Source organism: Pteropus medius, unplaced genomic scaffold (assembly GCF_902729225.1).
Source record: "Pteropus medius unplaced genomic scaffold, Ma_sr-lr_union100, whole genome shotgun sequence".
NCBI lineage: Eukaryota > Metazoa > Chordata > Mammalia > Chiroptera > Pteropodidae > Pteropus > Pteropus medius.
Window position 1 is genome coordinate 9,367,173 of NW_024349224.1, and position 20,154 is coordinate 9,387,326.

A 20,154-nucleotide genomic window follows, 5' to 3' on the forward strand; every position below is an offset into this window, starting at 1 on the left:
TACAGCATAGGGAATATAGTCAATAATACTGCAATAACTATGTACGATGTCAGATAGGTACTATATCAGAGTATCACTCTGTGAGGTATATAAATGTCTAATCACAAGGTTGTAAAGCTGAAACTAATATAATATTGCATGTCAACTGCAGTCGAAAAATAATTTTTTTTTTAAAAGACACCAAAAAAAAAAAGAAAAGGATCAGCTTAGTGTTCTATTTCTTAACCTGGGTAAGTACATGGGTGCCCATTTTAATGTATACATATTTGTTATACATATAGTTATAACACATAAGGAATATTATAATATTGTACGTGTAGTATACTACAGAATTTAAAAATGTGGAAAAATTACGAAACTGTTCTGTTATGGAAAGATTTGAAAGATATGTTATCTAGTGATAATAACATACATAACCAAAAAAAGAAAAGGACAAACCACAGATGGGGGAAAAGAAAATCTTTGCGAAAGACATATCTGATTTAAAAATGGACCAAAGATCTTAACGGTCACCTCACCAAATATGATATACAGATAGCAAATAAACACATGAAAATTTGTTCCACACCACATCATCAGGGAATCGTAAATTACAATGAGATACCGCCACACACCTATTAGAATGTCCGAAATCCACAACAATGACAACACCAAATGCTGGCGAGGATGGAGAGCGACAGGAACTCCCATTCACTGAGGGCGGGAATGCAAAATGATACAGTTTGGCACTTTCTTACAGAACTAAATATACTTCTGACATACAATCTAACAATTACACTTCTTAGTATTTACCCAAATGAGTAATTTCATGTCCATACAAAAACCCTGCACATGTTTACATGAAGCTTTATCCATAATTGCAAAAACTCAGAATCAACCAAGATGCTTTTCAATAGCTGAATGGATAAATAAATGGTAGCACATCCATATAACAGAATATTATTCAGTGCTAAAAAGAAATGAGCTATCGAGCCATGAAAAGACATGGAGAAACCTTAAGTGCATATTTCTAAGTGGAAGAAATTAATCTGAAAACTACATACTGTACAATTCCAACTACATGACATTCTGTAAAAACATAACTATAGAGGCAGTAAAAAGATCAGGAGGTGCCGGGGGCTTAGGGAGAGGAAGGAGGAATGAATAGATAAAGCATAGGAATTTTTAGGGCAGCGAAACTATTCTGTATGATATTATAATAGTCAGTACATGTCATTATATATTTGTCAAAACTCATTACTAATATACAACACTAAGAGCGAATCCTAATGTAATCTATGGACTTTAGTTAAAGTATCAATATTGGCTTCTCAATTATTAACAGGCATATCACATTAATGTAAGATGTTAATAACAGTAGAAACTGTGTGTAGAGGGAGTATATGGGAATTCTCAGTACTTTCTATTCAAATTTTCTGTATACCCCAAACTGCTCTAAAAAATTGTCTATTAATTAAAAACAAAGCAAAACACATATAAACAAAACAGTATGATTTATACGCTATTTATACAGTTACCTACATATATATACTTTGTAAATATGTACAAATAAAATCTGGAAAGCTGCTCGAGGAATAACAATGATACTTGTGAAAGTGAGGGGAGAATCTGAATATACACCCAGCTATTTGAGTTCTCTGGCATCATGCTAATCTGATTAGAAAAATAAAATACACATAATAAAACCCAGCATTTGCACTGAAGAATGCTATATGAAATAACCACAGACAAAATGATAATTCTTTAAATTTGGGTTATTCCTGGGAATGTTGCCCAAAACACAACCTAAATGAAGATACATACAATTTATCCAGACCTAATGCTAGAGAACAAAGAAACAGTATTCATAACCAATGTAAGACACTTAATTAACTTGGTTTGCTTTTCAGCTGCTGGTATTGATCAGTTATTCTTCCTATGTTTTCCTTGAGTTTCACTCATATATACTTTGCTGTTTCATTTTCTGGATCTTTATAAACTTCCACAAATGTACGAAAAAACAAAACTGGAAATAAACAAAACAACTCACCTGGGATTTGTTCATTTTCTTTAGCTTTTGGGTAAAGGCATAGAATTATGAAAGTGGACCTAGAATAAAGCAAAAAGGAAGGCACTGTTATTAAAGCTCTGACCTACTTCAAAATTCCTAGAATGACCTGCTTAGAAATCCCTGCACATCTCCTAGGAAAATACCATCTCCTGGGGCAGTCACTTTGCCTTTTCTTAAGGGGCAGAAAGGATCATAATGGCAGCACTCAACCTTCACTCAAACATCATAAGACACCTGAAAATATATGAGTAAGACTATCCACTATCAAGAGAAAAAGTTAACTGACTCCTCAACTAATAAAATTAACAGAGAATTTAAAACAACTATGATTCATACATTAAAGGCTTTAAGGTAGACAACATGAATGAAGAAACAGGGAATTTCAGAAGAGATGAAACCAGCAAAAAAATCAAATGGAAATGCTAGGAAAGAAAAGCACGGTGACTGAGCTGAAAGAATATCTTTAACAGGCTCATTATTAGACTCAACAGAAGTGAGGAAATTTTCAGGAAGTCTGAAGATAGGTCATACAAAGTGAAAGTGGAAGAGGAAGAAAAAAGGAAAAAAGAGAGTATCTGAGGGATGTGGCACAATATCAAATGACTTAACAAACATGCCACTGCAGTCTCAGAAGGAGAAGAAAGAATGGGACAGAAGTATTTGGAGATGTAATGGCCAAAAATTTTCCAAAAATAATGAATGATATCAAACCACAGATCCAAGAAGCTCAGATAATTTATCTGAACGGGTAAATAGCACAAAACAAAACAAAGACACATGTGGATATATCATACTCAAACCACTGAAAACCAAAGTTAAAGAGAAAGTCTTGTCAACACCAGAGGAAAAACAGACACATTATATACAGAGGAACCAAGATAAACAATCACAGCCCATTTCTCATCAGAAAATATACAAGCCAGAAGACAATGTACTCACATCTTTAAAGTGTTTTTAAAAACCAAAAAAAGAAAAACACTATCAACCCAGAATTCTATACCTAGCAAATATCTTTCAAAAGTGAAAGTGAAATAAAAACCTTTCCGAACAAAAACAGAATTCATTACTGTAAACTTGTACTACAAAAAAAAAATTAAGTTCTTCAGATAGGAGGGATATGATAACCAGACAGAAATCTGGATCTACACAAAAAAATAAACATCTCCGGGATGATTAAAATGAAGATAACACAAAAAGTGAGGTGATGAAATTGAGAGTATACTGTTTTAAGGATCTTACATTACATAGTATAATATTATTTAAAGGTCCACTGTGATTAACTCAATATGTTTATTGTAAACTCTGGGGCAACCACAGACATTTTGGCAAAAAGAGGTATAAATGACAAGCCAATAGTGAGGGGAAAAAATGGAATCATAAAAAGTACTCACAAAATCCAAAAGTAGACAGAAAAAGAGTAAAATAGGAACAGAGACCAGATGAGACAAGTAGAAAAAAAGTTGCAAGATGGTCAATTTCCATCCAGCCATTTCAGCACTTGGTAGAAACACACCAATTAAACGACAGAGGTTTTCAAATTGGATAAAAAAGCAATATCAAACTATGTGCTGTATATAAGCAGTCTGTTTTAAATATAAAACATAGCTAGGTCAAAAATAAAAGGATGAAATAAATATACCTTGCAAACACAAATCAAAAGAAAGCTGCAGTGACTGTATTAATAACAGTAAACTTCAGAAGGAATATATTAACCAGGGATAAAGAGTGACATCACATAATAATAAATGTGTCAAATCACCGAGAAGACCTAAGAATCCTAAATGTATAGGCACCTAACAAAAAAACTTCAAAATATAAGAAGTGAAGACTGATAGAAAAAGAAAAATAATACATAAATCTACACTTATAGATGGAGACTTCGATACTCTTTTTCTCAGTAAGGGACAGAATGGATAGATATAAAACCATTAAGAATTGAACCACAGTATCAACTACCTTGTTTCAATCAATATTTATAGAAGACTGTACCATCAACAGCACAGTAGTCATTAAAATACATATAAAACATTCACTAAGATCAATTATATTCTTGACCATAAAACAAACCTACACAAGTTTTAAAGAATTGAAATTCGAGAGTAAATTTTCTGAAAAACAGAATTAAACTTGAAATTAATAACAGAAAGAGATCTGGAAAATCCCCAACTAGGTGGAAATTAAACAACAAACTTCTACAGAAACAACAGGTAAAAGGAAGTCACAAAGAAAGTTCTGAAAAACTCAGAATTTAATGGAAATGAAAATATATAAAAATTCGAGGGATGTAGTTCCGGCAGTATTTAGAGGTACAGTTATAGGATTAAACTATTTCTATAAAAAACAAGAAGGGTGTCAATGACCCCACCTCCCACCTTAAGAAACCAAGAGGGAAAAAAAAGGGAAATGAAACCCAAAGCAAGCATAATAAACAGCAGAAATCAATGAAACTGAAAACGGAAATAGAGAAATTCAATGAAACCAAAAGCTGGTTATTTCAAAAGGTTAATAACACTGATGAATCTCTAGCCAAATGGGCCATGGGGGAAAAAATTCCCATAAATTAGAACTATCAAGAATGATCACAGAGACATTACTACAGATGCTAAAGACATTAATGAATTCTTCTTTAGCAATAAATATAGATAACCATTAGTTACAGTAATTAAGGAAAAACATACAAAATAAAGTGGGAAATATCAACAAATATAAGAGAAAAACGATGAAATAATGGAATAAGAATCCTTCAACAGCAATAAAATCCTACAAAAGAATAAAATTGAGGAAAATGCAGTTCATTCATTAATGTGAAATACTGAGTAGGGGGTCGAAACAAAAGAGGACCTGAACACATGGGAAGACCTAGAATAAGACCCAACATTCCCTCTAACTTAATGTAACCATCAGTGGGATCACAATAAAAGCATCAGCAATTTTTAAAAAATGCAATTCTAAAGTACCACTGGGAATATAAGAAAACGTGTATAATCTCAAAGTGATGAAGTCTTTTGGGTGCCATAAAAGGAAAGGGCAGTAAATTCAACTGCAGAGAAATTCAAAACGCCTACATGGCAAAAACTACCAGTAGGCAAAGTCAAAAGGCAAATGAAAAACGATTTGCCATTCATATCACAAAATATCAACTGGCTGGGTAACCTTGGGAAAATCACTCCACCTTTGTGAGCATTCATCATTCCTTCTACAGAAACTGAGATACTAGCAAAGCCCCAGGGTAGGTGAACACTTAACGGAAAAGGTTCTTGCAAAGTGGACAGAGCTCTTACTCGTTCAGCCCGTCTGCGCATCACTAACGTTGCGGGGGGCTTTCCATTCTCCCTCCATACCGCGAGGACCCGGGTCGCAGCACGCGGCACTCGGGCGCTGCCAGGTGTGTGCGGCCCCGCCCCCCGGGCTCGCCCCGTACTCGATGGGCCTAGTCACGCGCACGGCCGTCTGGACTTCCGAACTCCCTCCCCAGCGGCCGGACCCTTGCCGGCGTCGGAGGCACTTCCCCGGACAAAGGGAGGAAGGCGAGCTTCGCAGCCGCCCTCCCACTCCGCCGTCTCCGCCCCTGCACGTCCGGCCAGGCGGGCCCTGCCAACCTCACGCCGAGGAGAGCGCCAGGCGTTCCCCCGACGCCGTCCCGAGGGTCACCGTCGCCCGCGAGTCGCCGAAGTTTGGGCTCCCACCCTGCGCGGGCACGAGCCCATCCTTCATCTCCTCTCCTTCGGCCCCTAGGCCCCGCGAGCTGCCTGGTAGCCCTCTTCATACCTGGAGGGACAGTCTCCACTCTTGGCTGAGTGTTAGGCCAGGTTACAGCACGGGGCGGAGAAGGCGCGCGGAAATCGGGGCCCTGTCACCCACTCGCGGCTAGAGGTGGGGGAAGGGCGGCCAGCGGCGCGCTCGCAGCCTTGCACATGCGCAGATGCTTGCTGTCCCAGGGTCCTCCGAGGAGTGGTCCATCGGCCTTCGGGACTACATTTCCCATAAGCCTGCGGGGCCAGAGTGTTGGGACTTTCTGGAGTGTCTTCTCCCTGTTTAGGGCTTTGGATGATCGCTGGCAGAGATAATCTCTTGGTTTGGACTGTTCATTTCTCCCAAATTAAGGTTGTCATTTACCACCACTAGCTCCTCCAATACTGCCTTTTAAAGATTATACAGGTAGCCTATGATAGTTTTAATTAGAATATATGTATAAAATAAATACCCATACTCTCACTTTCCAAAAATAACTGTTAAGTTCACACTTTTCTGATTATTTAAAATAAAATTGGCCTTAAAGGTACTGTGTGCTGCAACTAGGTTTTCTTTTTCTTTTTCTTTTTAAACCAGTTTTAGATTCACAGCAAAATATGAGGAGAAAGTACAGGGAGTTCCCAGATATACCACCTGCCCCCATACATATATAGCCTCTTCCACCATCACCATCCTCCACCAGAGTGGAATATTTGTTACAATTGAATGTACACTGACACATCACCCAAAGTCCTTAGTTTATGTTAGGGCTCACTCAGTGGTGTACATTCTATGGGTTTTGAAAAATATAATGATGTATCCACTACTATAGTATCATACGGAATAGTTGTACTGCCCTAAACATCCCCTGTGCCCCATCTATTCATTCCTTCCTCCCCCTCCCTGAGCCCCTGGAAACCACTGGTCTTATTTTTTCCACCAGTTTTGCCTTTTCCAACATGTCAAATAGTTGGAATCATGCAGTATAAAGTCTTTTCAAATTGGTTTCTTTTACTTATTAATATGCACTTAAGGCTTTGCCATATTTGTTTCAGGGCTTGATAGCTCAGTTCTCTTTAGAGCTGAATGATATCCCACTATCTGGATGTACCACAGTTTATCTTTTCACCTTTTGAAAGAAATCTTGATTGTTTCCAAGTTTTGACAATTATGAATAAAGCTGCTATAAACATCCATGTGTAGGGTTTTGTGTGGACATAAAATAAGTTAATTGGGTAAATAATAAGGAGCACAATTTTGTTAGATCATATAGTAAGAATATGTTTAGTTTTGTAAGAAACTGTCAAACTATCTTCCAAAATAGCTATACCATTTTGCATTCCCACCAGCAAAGAATGAGTGTTCCTCTTGCTGCACATCCTTGCCAGCATTTGGTGTTGTCAGTGCTGTGGATGTGGGGCATCCTAATAGGTGTGTAGTGGTAGCAATTAGCTTTTAATTAAAATAATATAGTCTCCAAAAGGTACTAGTATACCAATGTTCATGGCAGCATTATTCACAATAGCCAAAAGGTGGAAACAACCCAAGCGCCCATCAACAGAAGAATGGATAAATAAAAATGTGATAAATATCTATATATAAAAAATATATATTTCATTCAGCCAAAAAAAAAAGAATGAATTTCTGATACATGCTACAACATGAGTGAAATTTGAAGATATGCTAAGTGAAATAGGCCAGATACAAAAGGAGAAATATTGTATGATGCCACTTACATGAAGTATCTAGAATAGGAAAATTCATAGAAAGTAGAATAGAAATTACTAAGGACTGGGAGTGCAAGACATGGGATGATGAAAAAGTTCTGAAAAGAAACAGGGTTGATGGCTATAAAACATTGAGAATGCACTTAATGCCATTGAATTGCACCCTTAAAAATGGTTAAAGTGATAAATTTTATCAGAGTTAAAAAGAATCATAAGCTGGATTGAAGTGATGATTGCATAACTCTGTAAGTTACTAAATTTCAGCAAGGTATTTTTGTTAGTTATTGTTTGCACTGTTTTGATTTTTATTGTATAATGAAATAATTCAATACTTCATCAGGAAGGAAAACAGAATACTCAGGACATTTTCGAAAAAGAGAGACTAATAATTGTTAGATATAAAAATGTATTACAAAGCTAAAATAATGAAATCTTTTTAGTACTAGCTCCAAAAAAAAAAATAAAGACTTAGGCATATATATTAATTCACAGCACTGGTGAAAGACTAGAGTATTCCACGATTATTCTCGGGTAACTAATTAACAATTTGGAGAAAAAAATGTTAGATTCCTAAGACTGTACATTAGAACAATTAACGAAAAGAAGAATTAAGTGTAAGCTGGATACAAGATTTAAATTTTAAAGTAGAAATTATGAAAATAGTTACAAAGAAATGATAAGGGAGTGTTCTTTATATTCTTTGGGTGAGAGGGTACATACATGCAGCACACATATTTTCCCAGTTTGTCTTTAACTTTGTTTATAATGATATTTTTTCAGAATTTAATTTTCTCTATGCTTAAATTTGTCAATTATTTCCTTTATGAATTCTGCCTTTGGTGTCATACTTTCTCACCCAAAGAATATAAAGAACACTCCCTTATCATTTCTTTACTAAAAATCCAAGAACAATACTGTGACATCTGTATTACCATTTTGACCTATAAGTTTGGCCGATATTTAAAAGAATAATGACACTCAGGGTTGGAACAATTTGGAAAAATATTTTTTATACAATCCCGGTAGGGCTATAGCACATAAAATCTTTCTGAAGTCTTCATTGTGTCAAAATTTAAAATTTTAAATTATCGTTAGTCATTAATATTGTACAAAGATGTACATACGAGAATGTTCTCACATCGCAGCTTATATTTGCAAAACATTGGAAACAATCTAAAAATCTTTCACTTAGATGTAAGTAAACTAAATTGTATGACATGTAAATAGAATTTGGCGAGACATTGAAAATGATAATGTCTACTAACTACACGGGGGGAGGTGTCTAATGCATCCAGAAATGAAAAAAAATGTAGCTCACACAAGAGTAAGTAGAGCGTGATCCCATTTTTGTAAAAACTATGCATATTTTAAAAAGACTACTGAAATGTACCAAAAGAAGGAAGAATCTCCCACCCCCAGTCTTCCCCACACAGAAAATAAATTACCCTACAGCATTATGCATAGCAACACAGAGAACTCTGTGTGTGGACTGTTTCTGAAGACCTTGCAAAATTCAAAACCGCATTGTTTTCTATTAATTTCCCCTTAGGAATAAAGGAAACATATACAGGATGTTTCTGAAAAATACATCATATATTTTAACTTAAATATTGCATTTCATTTTTTTTGACTTTCCACTGAGGTTTCAGAGTGCTTGCTTCTCAATCAGCTAGCTACCCAGTGTATCCTAGTGGTTGTCCAATCTCCTTTTGAGCACGTTGTAATATCTACTTCTGTTCCAACAAGCACTGGCACCAACATTAAGTACATGCTTGGATGACATTGCTATAGGATGTAAAGAGATTTTAACTGTAATAATAGTGACTGTTTAAAATGGAGCAAATATCCGAAAGCACATAAATAACAGTGTATTTTGTTCATAGGTCGTGACAACAAATTTTTATTTTTGTTTATTTGCTCAAATGCCATTACCGTGGGGCAGAGAATATATACCACAACACATGACCTCATCAATGAATTTTGTACTCTGTTATATTAAAAAATCCTTTGGTTTTTCTTGAGTTCTGAACAGATCATTTATCCAGGCATGATTTTGTAACATCATGCCTTGGTCATTTGAAAAATACTGGCTCGCTGAGTCATGAAGCTCTTTTAAATGTTGATATATTTTAGTACATAGTATCAAATGACCACTATAATATCACCACTGGTCTCATCGGAAAGGCTTTAAGTATTGGGAAGCAGATACAGGTTGTTGCCAAAACTCTAATTTTCACTTGAAAGCTCATTTTATCATTGGGTGACAAATATAGTCAGTTGTTTTCCTTGAAGTGACAGCTCAGCTCATTCATCTTTGAGAAAATGTCTGCCAAACATTCAGCCTTCTTTTGACTGTCAGCCATTCAAGTAAAAATAGTGTTCCAAGAGAAAAGCAGTTCGTTCAGCTCACGACTTAAACAACTGCACAGGCGATTTTCCTGGAGGTAACCATCATGGTTCTGTGTGCAGGAGAAGTACTTTGTGCATACTTTCTGTTGCACTCAAAGGTTGAAACTTAATACAATTAACAATTCTTACTGCTCCATTAAGGCCATTCTTAAGTGAGAGTAACATTTCTGCAATTGCGTGAGCGTGCAGAATGCAATGACTACTAGTTCAGTTCAGTGCCACTGTCTGGAATCCAGTAGGTTCCCCCACCAACTGCTTTTACTTCATCAGGGTAAATGTCAACTCAATGAAGTAGGATAACAACGTCTAGGTTTTATTATTAAAAATAATCTTGACCTCCTGGATCCCCTGCAAGTGTCTTAGAAACCCCAGGGATCTTCGGATGACATGTAAAGCACAATCACTGTGTGCCATTATCACACCAAATACACTAACAATGTCTCCTCAATAGTTTTCAAATATCCAGTGTGTGTTCATATTTCCACATTCTTTTCATAAACATTATGCATTCTTCAAAATTTTAAAACTCAAGATCCAAATGAGTTTACATCCTGAGATTGATGTCTCTTAATACATAGGTTCACCTCCATATTTTTTTTCCTTTGCCATAATATGCTGAAAACACTGAGTTGTTTATTCTGAAGAATTACCATGCAGACTGGGTTTTCTTGATGACCTTTTTTTTTTTTTTTTTTAATGATCAATTTTCTATTCCTTCATTTGGATTCTGAGAAAGCCAGTGTTTAAGAATTTCGGGCCAAATATTAACAGTGATTACCCTCTCCTTGCCAGGTCTTAAAATCATTCTTTTTCTAAGGTAATGAGTGATGAGTTCAGGTTTATTCCTGCTCTTTTATTTCCTACCTTTTATTCAGCACTCCTGCAATCCAGGTTTGTCAAGCACCTGCCTGGTGGCAGACAAGGTGCTAGGGCACAGCTGTGAGTGAGACACAAAGCGCTCTCCCCTTGTAAGCTTGCATTGTAGTTGGGAGGACAGGCAATAAACGCTGAGTGAAATACACAGCATGTCAGGTGGCATTGACTGCTAAGGAGGTCATATCAAGGGCACTGGGTGGGGGGTGCATTTTCGAATAGAGTGGATAGAGAAGGTGTTACTGAGTAGGTGAGATTTGAGCCAACATTCCATCATCAGCTATTGGGCCCCATAATCAGATCCTGACTGGCAGATGTCCCCTTCCTTGGATTATTTCCAATATCTGATAACACCACTCTATTTAGGCACCAATTCCTCCCTGAAAGTTGACCTGCCTCTCTTTCACACCTGAGATGACCGGAGGGAACGATACCTAATCACGGCTTTCCTCTCCTCAACTGGGGTTCTAAATGGTGCCCTTCGATCTATTTTTCTCATGGCAAAATTGCAACGTAGGAAATCGGCAAAAATTTTCCTGACATAGAGCAAAGTGAACACGTCATGTTCTTTTTCCTTTAACAAATATTAACTCTGGAGAATGGAACAGTCTGAACCTTGCAAAATCCATTTATTTTACTGAGCCTTTGACAAGTCCATCTTTCTCCTTGAAGAAGGATTCTTACATGGCCAATGGCTTAGAAAGTTTTCATCCTCTGGGCATACAAGGACTGTCTGTTTTATTTATCTCTGCCTTCCCAGAACCGTGCTTGGTATAGGTGAAGAATGAATGAATGACTGGAGCAAGAACTAATAACGCTTGAAACCCAACTACTGCCAGCATCATCTAGTTCTGTAGTCCTGTCCACCTGAGAGTACCAAGTGCTACTTACGCGCCCTGCATCCTGCTGAGTGGGCAGCTACAAGCATCACCCAACTTTTCAGAGCTGCCCACCTGAGTGGAACAGAGGTGTCCCTGCATAACGTCAGAGTAGGTAGCTGCCCCATCAGCCTATCTTTCCTGGCCAGGTCTTGGGACTGCAAACAATTCCAGTTAGTTCCTTGCTCTATTCCCTCCTTGAGAAGAGATACCTCAAGAATATCCTATTTGTCCCAATTGAGAAGAAAAAAGCCATAGTCATTCTGAGTAAGTTTTAGTACTAGATGTATTGTTTTTAGAGAGAATTTAGAGGTAATTTCATATAGGCCAGAAATACATAGGTATGAGTACTATTGGGTAAAGTATTATTAAAAAATTAAGCAATTGAATTGAAACTTCCCATATTTATGAGTAGATCCAGAAATAGAAAGGATTAGGGGTCTGTTGGTCCAAATATCTCTTTACAAATGGAAAAACTAAAACCTAGAGAAGTCGACGAGTTTTAATTATGACAAAGATAATCTGTTAATAGTTTCAAAATGATAATATGATTGTATCTGGGAGTCTCCAAGACCATGCTCAGTTTCAGTTATTCTCTAGAAGGACTCATAGAATTAAGCAAGCTATTATGGTTACAGTTTATTGCAGTGAAAGGATACAGACCAAAATCAGCAATGGAAAAAGGCACAAAGGCAGCAGCCTGGAGCCATCAGACACAAGATTCCGATTGCCCTCTCCCAGTGGAGTCATGCAGACAGAGCTCAATTCTCCCAGCAGTGATGTGTGACAACACATATGGAGTGTTGCTAACCAGAAACTCACCGGAGTCTTACTGTCCAGGGATTTTGTTGGGGGTTGGTCATATAGGTATGTCTGACTGTTCACACGGTTGATATTAGTCTCTAGACCTAGCACTGGTCAAGCTGATACCATGTGGCCCAAGGCTCCCAGCATAAATCACCTTGTTGGTATGAACTATCTGGCTGGTCCAAGGCCTCCAGGTTGAAAGGGACACTTATTAAGCAGGACGTTCCAAGAGCTTAGAAGTTACCTCCGAAGAGCTGGGCAACAGCCAAACTCTTCCTCATAAGGTATGGGGTTTGTTTAGACAACTCATACTTGCTTAGTTAACCCTTTACTATATAATGACCTACAGTGCGTTTTTTATGCCATGGAAAACTGGTTTTGTATTTTTTTGTTTTATTTTTCCAGAAAAGCAATACCTAAGAACAAGGAGGTAATATCTATCTTCTCCTTCCTGATACACAAACAATCATTTCTTTATGTCCAACTGTTGGCCACATTTTGTCAAGTAGCATGAAGGAAGCTAATTTCTATATCAGAGGTAGTTGATATCTTGATGGTATTTGGAAGTCATTATGCAAAAGAAGTCGCCTTAAGGTACGGCCCACCTGAGTGGAATGTAATCATATATCGGCGGGGGGGGGGAGCATCCCCCCCGATATATCTATTAAGTTAAAAAAAAAAAGCAGTAACTTCACAGTGCAGACACCTCACAGACACCACCTAAACTAAGTGATCCGGGTTAGCATCACCAGTAATGAAGTGCAGGCAGGACGGGCAAACCTTTACCCATAACATGTGTTGTGTTGATTTCAGTTGAGATAAATTGCTCCTGAGTGGAATGTAATCAACTTGTTACCAGGTGGCCGACTGGGCTCTCTGAGGAGGTACCATGTCAGGGAGTCAGGGCTGCAGTAGCATAGACCCACAGCAGTGGCAGTAGCCAGACCAGCCTTCATGAGTGGGTGCCCATGCTGGTGGGCCCATTATTAGCCTTTGTCTCTACTACCTTTGTGCCAGCACTGGGGTGGTCATTGACAGAGGTTGGCTGATGACAACTGGCTGAATCCTGCTTTCTACTTCCTTTCGTCCCTTCCATGGTAGATGCTCTCCGGTGGGCACCCTTAACGATTCATGAGATATAAAGACCTAGCTTTATGCCTACTCCTATAGCTCCAACTACATGCCTTTTCCCAAACCTCCTGGACCCGAATTTTCCAATCTTTCTCCTCATAGGCCCCTGACCAACCAGTCAAGCCATTCATCATTGCCCAGGGGCCCATCTATATTCTTCTGTTGAGCCATTTTTCTTTCTGCCAAAGGAGATGACCAGGTGCAGGATCTGGAGCTCTGCCAATTGAGAGGATTTCAGGGTTACCCCAAAGTAGGGCTGTAGTGCGGCACAAGTCCATTTTTAGCTCATACCTCCATATTGAGCTAACCCATTCATGAATCAAACTTGAACTTTCCCCGCTCTATCAGAAGAGCTCCCACACCGGCCATAGGTGTGAGTTGAGGGAGGGGTGCTGGCCAAGCGATGCTGGGTGACTCGGGGGTCTGAGCTTACTTTGCTCTCTGGCCCTGCTTGTGCCTCGTTTTGTTCCCTTTTGTCTAGTAATGCATTGTTTTGGACCTGCCTGACTTTATGACTTGGTAAGTCTAATACATTGCAGGTCATGATGGCCAGCTTTGGCCACACGGTCACTTGATGTCTTGTGGTCACACTCACCATCTTAACCAGGACTCAGTAGCAGGTCAGGGGAAGTTTTTGAATAGTGTGTAGCTCTTTGTTGCAGATGTCATAGCCCTGCTCCAGAACCTTTGGGATCTACACAGTGATTCTTCTTTTAGGGTTTGCCACACACTACCTGGCATCTGTCCCCCAACCATAGATACTTCTAGAACAACTAGCTACATGTGGCTAACGGCTACCATATTAGGAAGCACAAATACAGGACGTTTCTTTCTGTACAGAAAGCTGTACTGGACAGTACCACATCTAGATCAAACAGTTTACAAGAAATACAGAGAGTAGAGAAATATATGAAACAATACCACAAGGATAGAATCATCCAAAAAAACGGAACGTGGAAAATTCTACAGAACAAGTGACCCAGTTTCTTTAACAAATAAATGGCATGGAAAAAAAGGGCAAGAGGTAGGCTGTTGTAGATTGAAAGAAATGTTACCAAATGCATTGTGTGGACTTTTCACTGGATCTCGAGTTGAACCCAACCAACCATGAAAGAGATTTTTTATTTTTTAAGACAAGCCACTTAAACAACACGTTGAGAGTGGAAATGTGAACTCACTCAAATGTAATCGAGGAAAAGAACCTAAGTAGAGGTTTGTATTCCCGATTCGATTGAGGAAGAAAACAAAGCTAGGAATAGCTTTGTCTCAATAATGTTAGCAACATGCTCCATTGAATTTGTTGTGGGAGGAAAATGGAGCTTGAAATAGCTTCAAGAGCAGCAGCCACATCCCTGGATGGTCCTGGGATCTGCCCAGTGGGAGGGCGATGAAAGAGATGCAACAGTTTTTTCCTTTCCTTACTTGATAAAGTGTTGCTCATCCTTAGCTCTCCCCCTGCAGAAAGGTTCCCTGACTTCCCTCACCGCCCTGCACTTTTCAACCTCACAGGCCTGATCTAGGCCTACCCTGTGACACTGGGCCTGAGACTCGCAGGGTGAAAAGGACAAGAATGTGTGTCTGGGCCTGAGCCTGGCTGGAGCTAGGTGTACGCAGGAAGGGAACGTGAAGCCGAAGCTCTGAGGCCCAAGTGGAGATGGGAAGGAAGTGGGGTAGTTGGAGAGGTCAACAGGGACTGGCAGGACCCTTAAGGCCATGGCGAGGAGTCTGCCTTTGTTTGAAGAGCAGCTCGAAGCCTTGCTGTTGTTTCCTTTTGTGTCAAGCCTCACCTCTCCTGTAGAAGTCCGGAGCCTGGCAGATGTGCCTGACTCAGCAAGCTCTATCAGGACTCCGCTTTAAGGCGTGTCACTTTAAGTAAGCTCCACCCTCAGCACAGCCACTGGGCTGGTGCAGACACCCAGCTTAAGAACCCACATGCCTCTGGCCATTGCCCAGGTATGGCCAGTCTGCTCCGGGCAGCAGCAGCCTGGGGGCAGTTCCCCTGGAGGAGTTACTGTTCCAGGGGAGCACAGGTAGGCAGGGGAATCCTCCTGGAGGGCGCCCGCACCCCCCCCATGCCCAGTTTCCACCAGGCTCTGTGCTTTCCCGGCACTGTTTGGCCTTGAATGGAAGTTCACTGGGCATATCCTATGTCAAGTGTGGGTGTTGAGTAAAATGGGCTGAGGCCCCCAAGACTGCCACCAATGGGGCTGGGGGGGTATCAAATGAAAGGTTTGTGGGCACCTTTTTGGGGGTCCCAAACGAACACATATGTTTTGAAAGACTGTCTGGGAGGCAAGGGCCTGGGTTCTTGACTTGCTGGCCTGCATTCCCCATCTGTCAAATGAGAAGGAGCCCCCAGAAGGGCTCCAAGAGTCCTACGAGCCCCCAGCCATGGCAGAGTGGGGGTGGGAGCACCATAGTTGATGGGCTATGGAACTTGTGTCTTCCTGTCCTTCCTCTACCAAGCTCTTTCCCTGGTGTGCCTGCGGCAGCACCTGGCTGGCCTTGGAGAAGGAGCAGAGATGAGTAACATTTCCAAGCCAGTAAGGCAGACTGCTTCATGGAACCCCGCTGATGCCCCTTTCTGTAGAGTGAATCTGGTTCTTATTTTTACCCAGGTGGCAGCTTTTCTGAACTGAAACACTGACCCCAACGATTCTGTTTGGGAAGGGGCACATCTGTAGAGTGGATTTGCTTCTGGTGGACCCACTAGCAAGGCCTGGCTCCCCTGGCTCGTGGGGGTGGCATCAGTGGTGGAGTAGGGGAGGCCAGAGGTGCTGGCAGCCCCTCTCCCACTCCAGCGCCACCCCACCTGCCACAGGGGCAGTTCTGTGGACCCTGAGGGTCTGCGAGTGACCCTGGCAACATGTCTCTTCCCTGCAGGGCAAGCTCAGCAAGGACTTCGTGGAGGCTCTGAAGGCAGTTGTGGGGCGCCCCCACGTGTCTACTGCTACTGTGGTCCTAGAGCAACATGGGCGTGATGAGTCGATTCACAGGTGTGGGGGGGCCCCTCCTTTGTCAGAGCTCCTGGCTGGGAGCCAGCGTTCTGGGCTGGCTTCTTTTCCACCCATCTGTTTTGGGGTGCTCTGGCATTCTCTTTTCCTCACCCCTCTCTCACTGTACAGTCTCAGGCCCTGCAATATCTTGGTGATCCTTGAAATGTGAGCAGGACCGGAGGTTCCCACGCCCCCTCAACTGTGGAGGTTCTGGTTCTAGGTGTCAACCTCCAGATGTCGTGGTGTGGCCCCAGAATGTGGAGCAGGTCAGCCAGCTGGCAGCTCTGTGTTACCGTGAAGGTGTGCCCATCATTCCATTCAGCACAGGCACTGGGCTAGAGGGTGGAGTCTGTGCTGTGCAGGTATGGTGGCCCCTCCCCAGCCAGGCTCTGGTCCCATCACGCTTGTCATATTTGTGGTGCCCCCTCCCCCACACACAGCCTGGTTGCCCAGGTCCAATCCTCCTTGCCTGCCATCCCAGGGCTCTGGTCTGGCTGCTGGGAGGTCAGCTTCAAGGCAGAGTCTTGGGAGAGTCTTGGGTGGCCTGGCAGGAGACCGAGGTCAGCCGGCTCCTTAGCACCCCTCCTGCCAGGGTGGTGTCTGCATCAACTTGACTCACATGGACCGGATCCTGGAGCTGAAACCAGAAGACTTCTCTGTGGTGGTGGAACCTGGCGTCACCCGCAAAGCACTAAACACCCACCTGCGGGACACTGGCCTCTGGTTTCCTGTGGGTAGGCTGGGACTTGCGGGCCTTCTCTTGGTGCCTTCAGGGCTCCCTAGAGGCAGGGCTGTTTCTGGGGCACCTCTGCCTGCCTCAGGCTGCTCTCTTCCCTCCAGATCCAGGTGCAGATGCCTCTCTCTGTGGCATGGCAGCCACTGGGGCTTCGGGCACCACCACCATCCGCTATGGAACCATGAGAGAGAACGTGCTGAACCTGGAGGTGGTGCTGCCTGATGGGCAGCTGCTTCACACCGCGGGCCTGGGCCGTCATTTCCGGTGAGCATTCTCTACCCACGAGATGGGGGCCTCCCAGATAGGTGCCGAGGTTTGCTCCTCTTGCACAAGGCCAACCTGGGGCCGTGCCAGGGAACAGCTGCCTTGACAGCAGACCAGCCCAGACCTCGGGCTCAGCACCCCACCTGGCAGGGCCTTAGGGGACAGTGCCCCAGCTTCCAGCTCTAGGCTTCTGGCCAGAAGTCCATTGTCACATGACCTGGGCACTCACCTACCTTGTGTGTCTCCGGGGCCCAGGAAGAGCGCAGCTGGCTACAACCTGACTGGGCTCTTTGTGGGATCCGAGGGGACACTGGGCCTCATCACAGCCACCACTCTGCGCCTGCACTCTGCCCCTGAGGCCACCATAGTCGCTACCTGTGCATTCCCCAGTATCCAGGTGGCCGTGGACAGCACCATACACATCCTCCAGGCTGCAATGCCTGTGGCCCGCATTGGTAAGCTGGGGACTGGATGGTCCAAATGGGCTCCCCGGAAGAGGTCCCCTCTGAAGACCAGGCCTCACCTCACTTACACTCTCCTTGGTCCCAGAGTTCCTGGATGATATCGTGATAGATGCCTGCAACAGGCACAGCAACCTGAACTGCACCGTGGCACCCACGCTCTTTCTCGAGTTCCATGGCTCCGAGCGGGCACTGGAAGAGCAGTTGCAGCGGGCAGGTGTGCCATAGGGCAGGGGGGCACAGGATGCCCAGACTATGGTCTAGTGTTAATCCCCCACCCCCCACAGAGGAGATCATCCAGTACAATGGAGCCTCCCACTTATCTTTGGTCAAGAAGGAGCAGTACAGCCAGCTCTGGGCCGCTCGGCACAATGCCTTGTACGCGATCCGGGCCCTCCGGCCGGGCTGTAAGGTGAGCCGGGCTGCGGGGAGGTGGGACCCACGGCTCGGCCCATGGATCCTTTGCTTAGCCCACTACCCTAGTGTCCAGGGCAGCAGGCTGAGGCCCACAGCATTCGGGGCTGGCCCCACCCAGCTCTTTCTCAGACACTGTCTAGGGGGAAAGCAAGGTCATCTGCTGGGAGGGAGCCCCTGCTGGGAGCCAGGCGTAGAGCACAGGGGCCCTGGAGCGGGCGCAGCACTGTGCTCTTAGCTCTTGGCTGTTGTGACCACGGGCTTCCTGGAGAGAGGGATGATGAAGTGGAAGGTGTTAGCCAACAGGACGGGGAGAGGCTGGGCTCCAGCAGCTCATGCAAAGGCTCAGTGGTGTGGTATTGGGGGACCCATGAGGGTGAGGTACAAAGGGATAGAGCTGTGGAAGCCTCTGCCGGCAGCACCGGGAGAACACACCCCAGCCATCATCGTGTCGTACAGGGGAAACCGAGGCCTAGAGAAGAGCAGGCACGTCCATGTGTGTGAGGCCGAGCCTCTCCAGACCTGTCCTTAATCTTGACTGCAGTGACCCCTCCCCTCTGGGCAGGCGGTTAGGGGAAAACCTCACCGGCCTGCCCCTTGTCGCAGAATTATACCACCGATGTCTGTGTGCCCATCTCCCGGCTGCCAGAGATCCTAGTGCAGACCAAGGAGGACCTGAAGGCCTTGGGAATCACAGGTTCTACCTGCCCACTGTTGGGGTGTGGGAGGGGAGGACAGGGTGCAAGGGCTGGGCTGAGGGCTGCAGCTCTGTTTTCTGGGCCCCCAGGATTCATCGTTGGACACGTGGGCGACGGCAACTTCCATTGCCTCCTGATGGTGGACCCAGAGGACACTGAAATGATCTGCAAGGCTGAGGCCTTTGCATACCAGCTGGGCCGGCAAGAACACAGCCCTGGCCTGGGAGGAGCGGGAGGAGCGGAAGGGAGTGGGAGAGCACCCCGCTGAGAATCTTTTCTGTTCTCTCCCAGGCGGGCACTGGCACTCCATGGGACGTGCACTGGGGAACACGGCATCGGGCTGGGCAAGCGGCAACTGCTGCAGGAGGAAGTGGGACCCGTGGGCATGGAGACCATGCGAAAGCTCAAGGCCGCACTGGATCCCCGAGGCCTCATGAACCCAGGCAAAGTGCTATGACGGACTCTGAGCACTTGACCTACAAGCCCCTAGACGATGGAACATTCTTGGTGTGGGAAAGGATCTTGATAATTCTCCTTGGGGTCTCCAAAATAAACACTCGTGGCTATCTGGAGATGAGCAGACAGCATCTGTGACCAGCTTCCCATGCCATCCCCTACTCCACATGTTCTCTGCCTTTTGGCCAGTGACACCTTCATCCCTCATCCCAGACCTGTCCTCCAACTCGTGCAGCCTGGGGAGAGGGTCATTTTCAGGGACCCAGGTCCCTGTCCCAATTGCTTCACCTGTGAGAACCCCAGGACCTGAGGACTTGCCCGTGGCCAACAGCACTCACGACAGAATCCCCCACTGAACCCCAAACAGCTCTTAGAACACTCTGAGCATGTTCTTTAAGCAGCTGCTACCAATCCCTAGAAATAGAAATGAAGTTATTCTCCCTGTACCACGCCTCTCCATGGTGTGATGTATTATACTCCCAGCTTTTTGGCCGTCAAAGTCAGCATCTGTCCACTGGGGAT

At 43.5% G+C, this 20,154-nt stretch overlaps 2 protein-coding genes across 8 annotated transcripts in view; one reads left to right on the forward strand and one right to left on the reverse strand.

Annotated features, from left to right (window-relative positions):
* The window catches only part of ZFP1 (ZFP1 zinc finger protein), a 30,392-nt gene extending 24,419 nt beyond the window's left edge, over window positions 1-5,973 (reverse strand). The window contains exons 1-3 of one of the 6 annotated variants that reach the window (XM_039881064.1): window positions 5,819-5,958; window positions 2,030-2,088; window positions 615-693 (exon numbers count right to left, since the gene is read on the reverse strand). Coding sequence is in view for 2 of the 6 variants with exons in the window: in XM_039881059.1 (XP_039736993.1) it covers window positions 2,030-2,044 (15 nt within the window). In the remaining 4 variants the exon portion in view is untranslated. Of the gene's footprint in view, window positions 1-614; window positions 694-2,029; window positions 2,089-5,331; window positions 5,754-5,818 lie in introns of those variants that run through there. The other 5 variants (XM_039881062.1, XM_039881059.1, XM_039881061.1 and 2 more) reach the window with 5 other exon arrangements.
* Window positions 5,974-15,493: 9,520 nt separating this feature from the next.
* On the forward strand, window positions 15,494-19,748 carry LDHD (lactate dehydrogenase D). Of its 2 annotated transcripts, none has more exons than XM_039881066.1 (11): window positions 15,494-15,637; window positions 16,491-16,603; window positions 16,824-16,965; window positions 17,181-17,337; window positions 17,444-17,603; window positions 17,859-18,058; window positions 18,153-18,281; window positions 18,352-18,476; window positions 19,085-19,175; window positions 19,266-19,373; window positions 19,464-19,748. In XM_039881066.1, the coding sequence occupies exons 1-11, from the start codon at window positions 15,563-15,565 to the stop codon at window positions 19,631-19,633; spliced, it is 1,470 nt and encodes a 489-aa protein (XP_039737000.1). In that variant the 5' UTR covers window positions 15,494-15,562; the 3' UTR covers window positions 19,634-19,748. The 2 variants fall into 2 exon arrangements, with proteins under 2 accessions (XP_039737000.1, XP_039737001.1); XM_039881067.1 differs by having other exon boundaries at window positions 17,196-17,337.
* The last annotated feature ends 406 nt before the right edge of the window (window positions 19,749-20,154 follow it).

Bases quoted from the DNA above. Each gene is read 5' to 3' on its own strand.
- LDHD (XM_039881066.1), top strand. From the start codon at position 15,563: ATGGCCAGTCTGCTCCGGGCAGCAGCAGCCTGGGGGCAGTTCCCCTGG. The intron at 16,604-16,823 runs GTGTGGGGGGGC...TTCTGGTTCTAG, and splicing joins CGTGATGAGTCGATTCACAG to GTGTCAACCTCCAGATGTCG. The intron at 17,604-17,858 runs GTGAGCATTCTC...TCCGGGGCCCAG, and splicing joins GGCCTGGGCCGTCATTTCCG to GAAGAGCGCAGCTGGCTACA.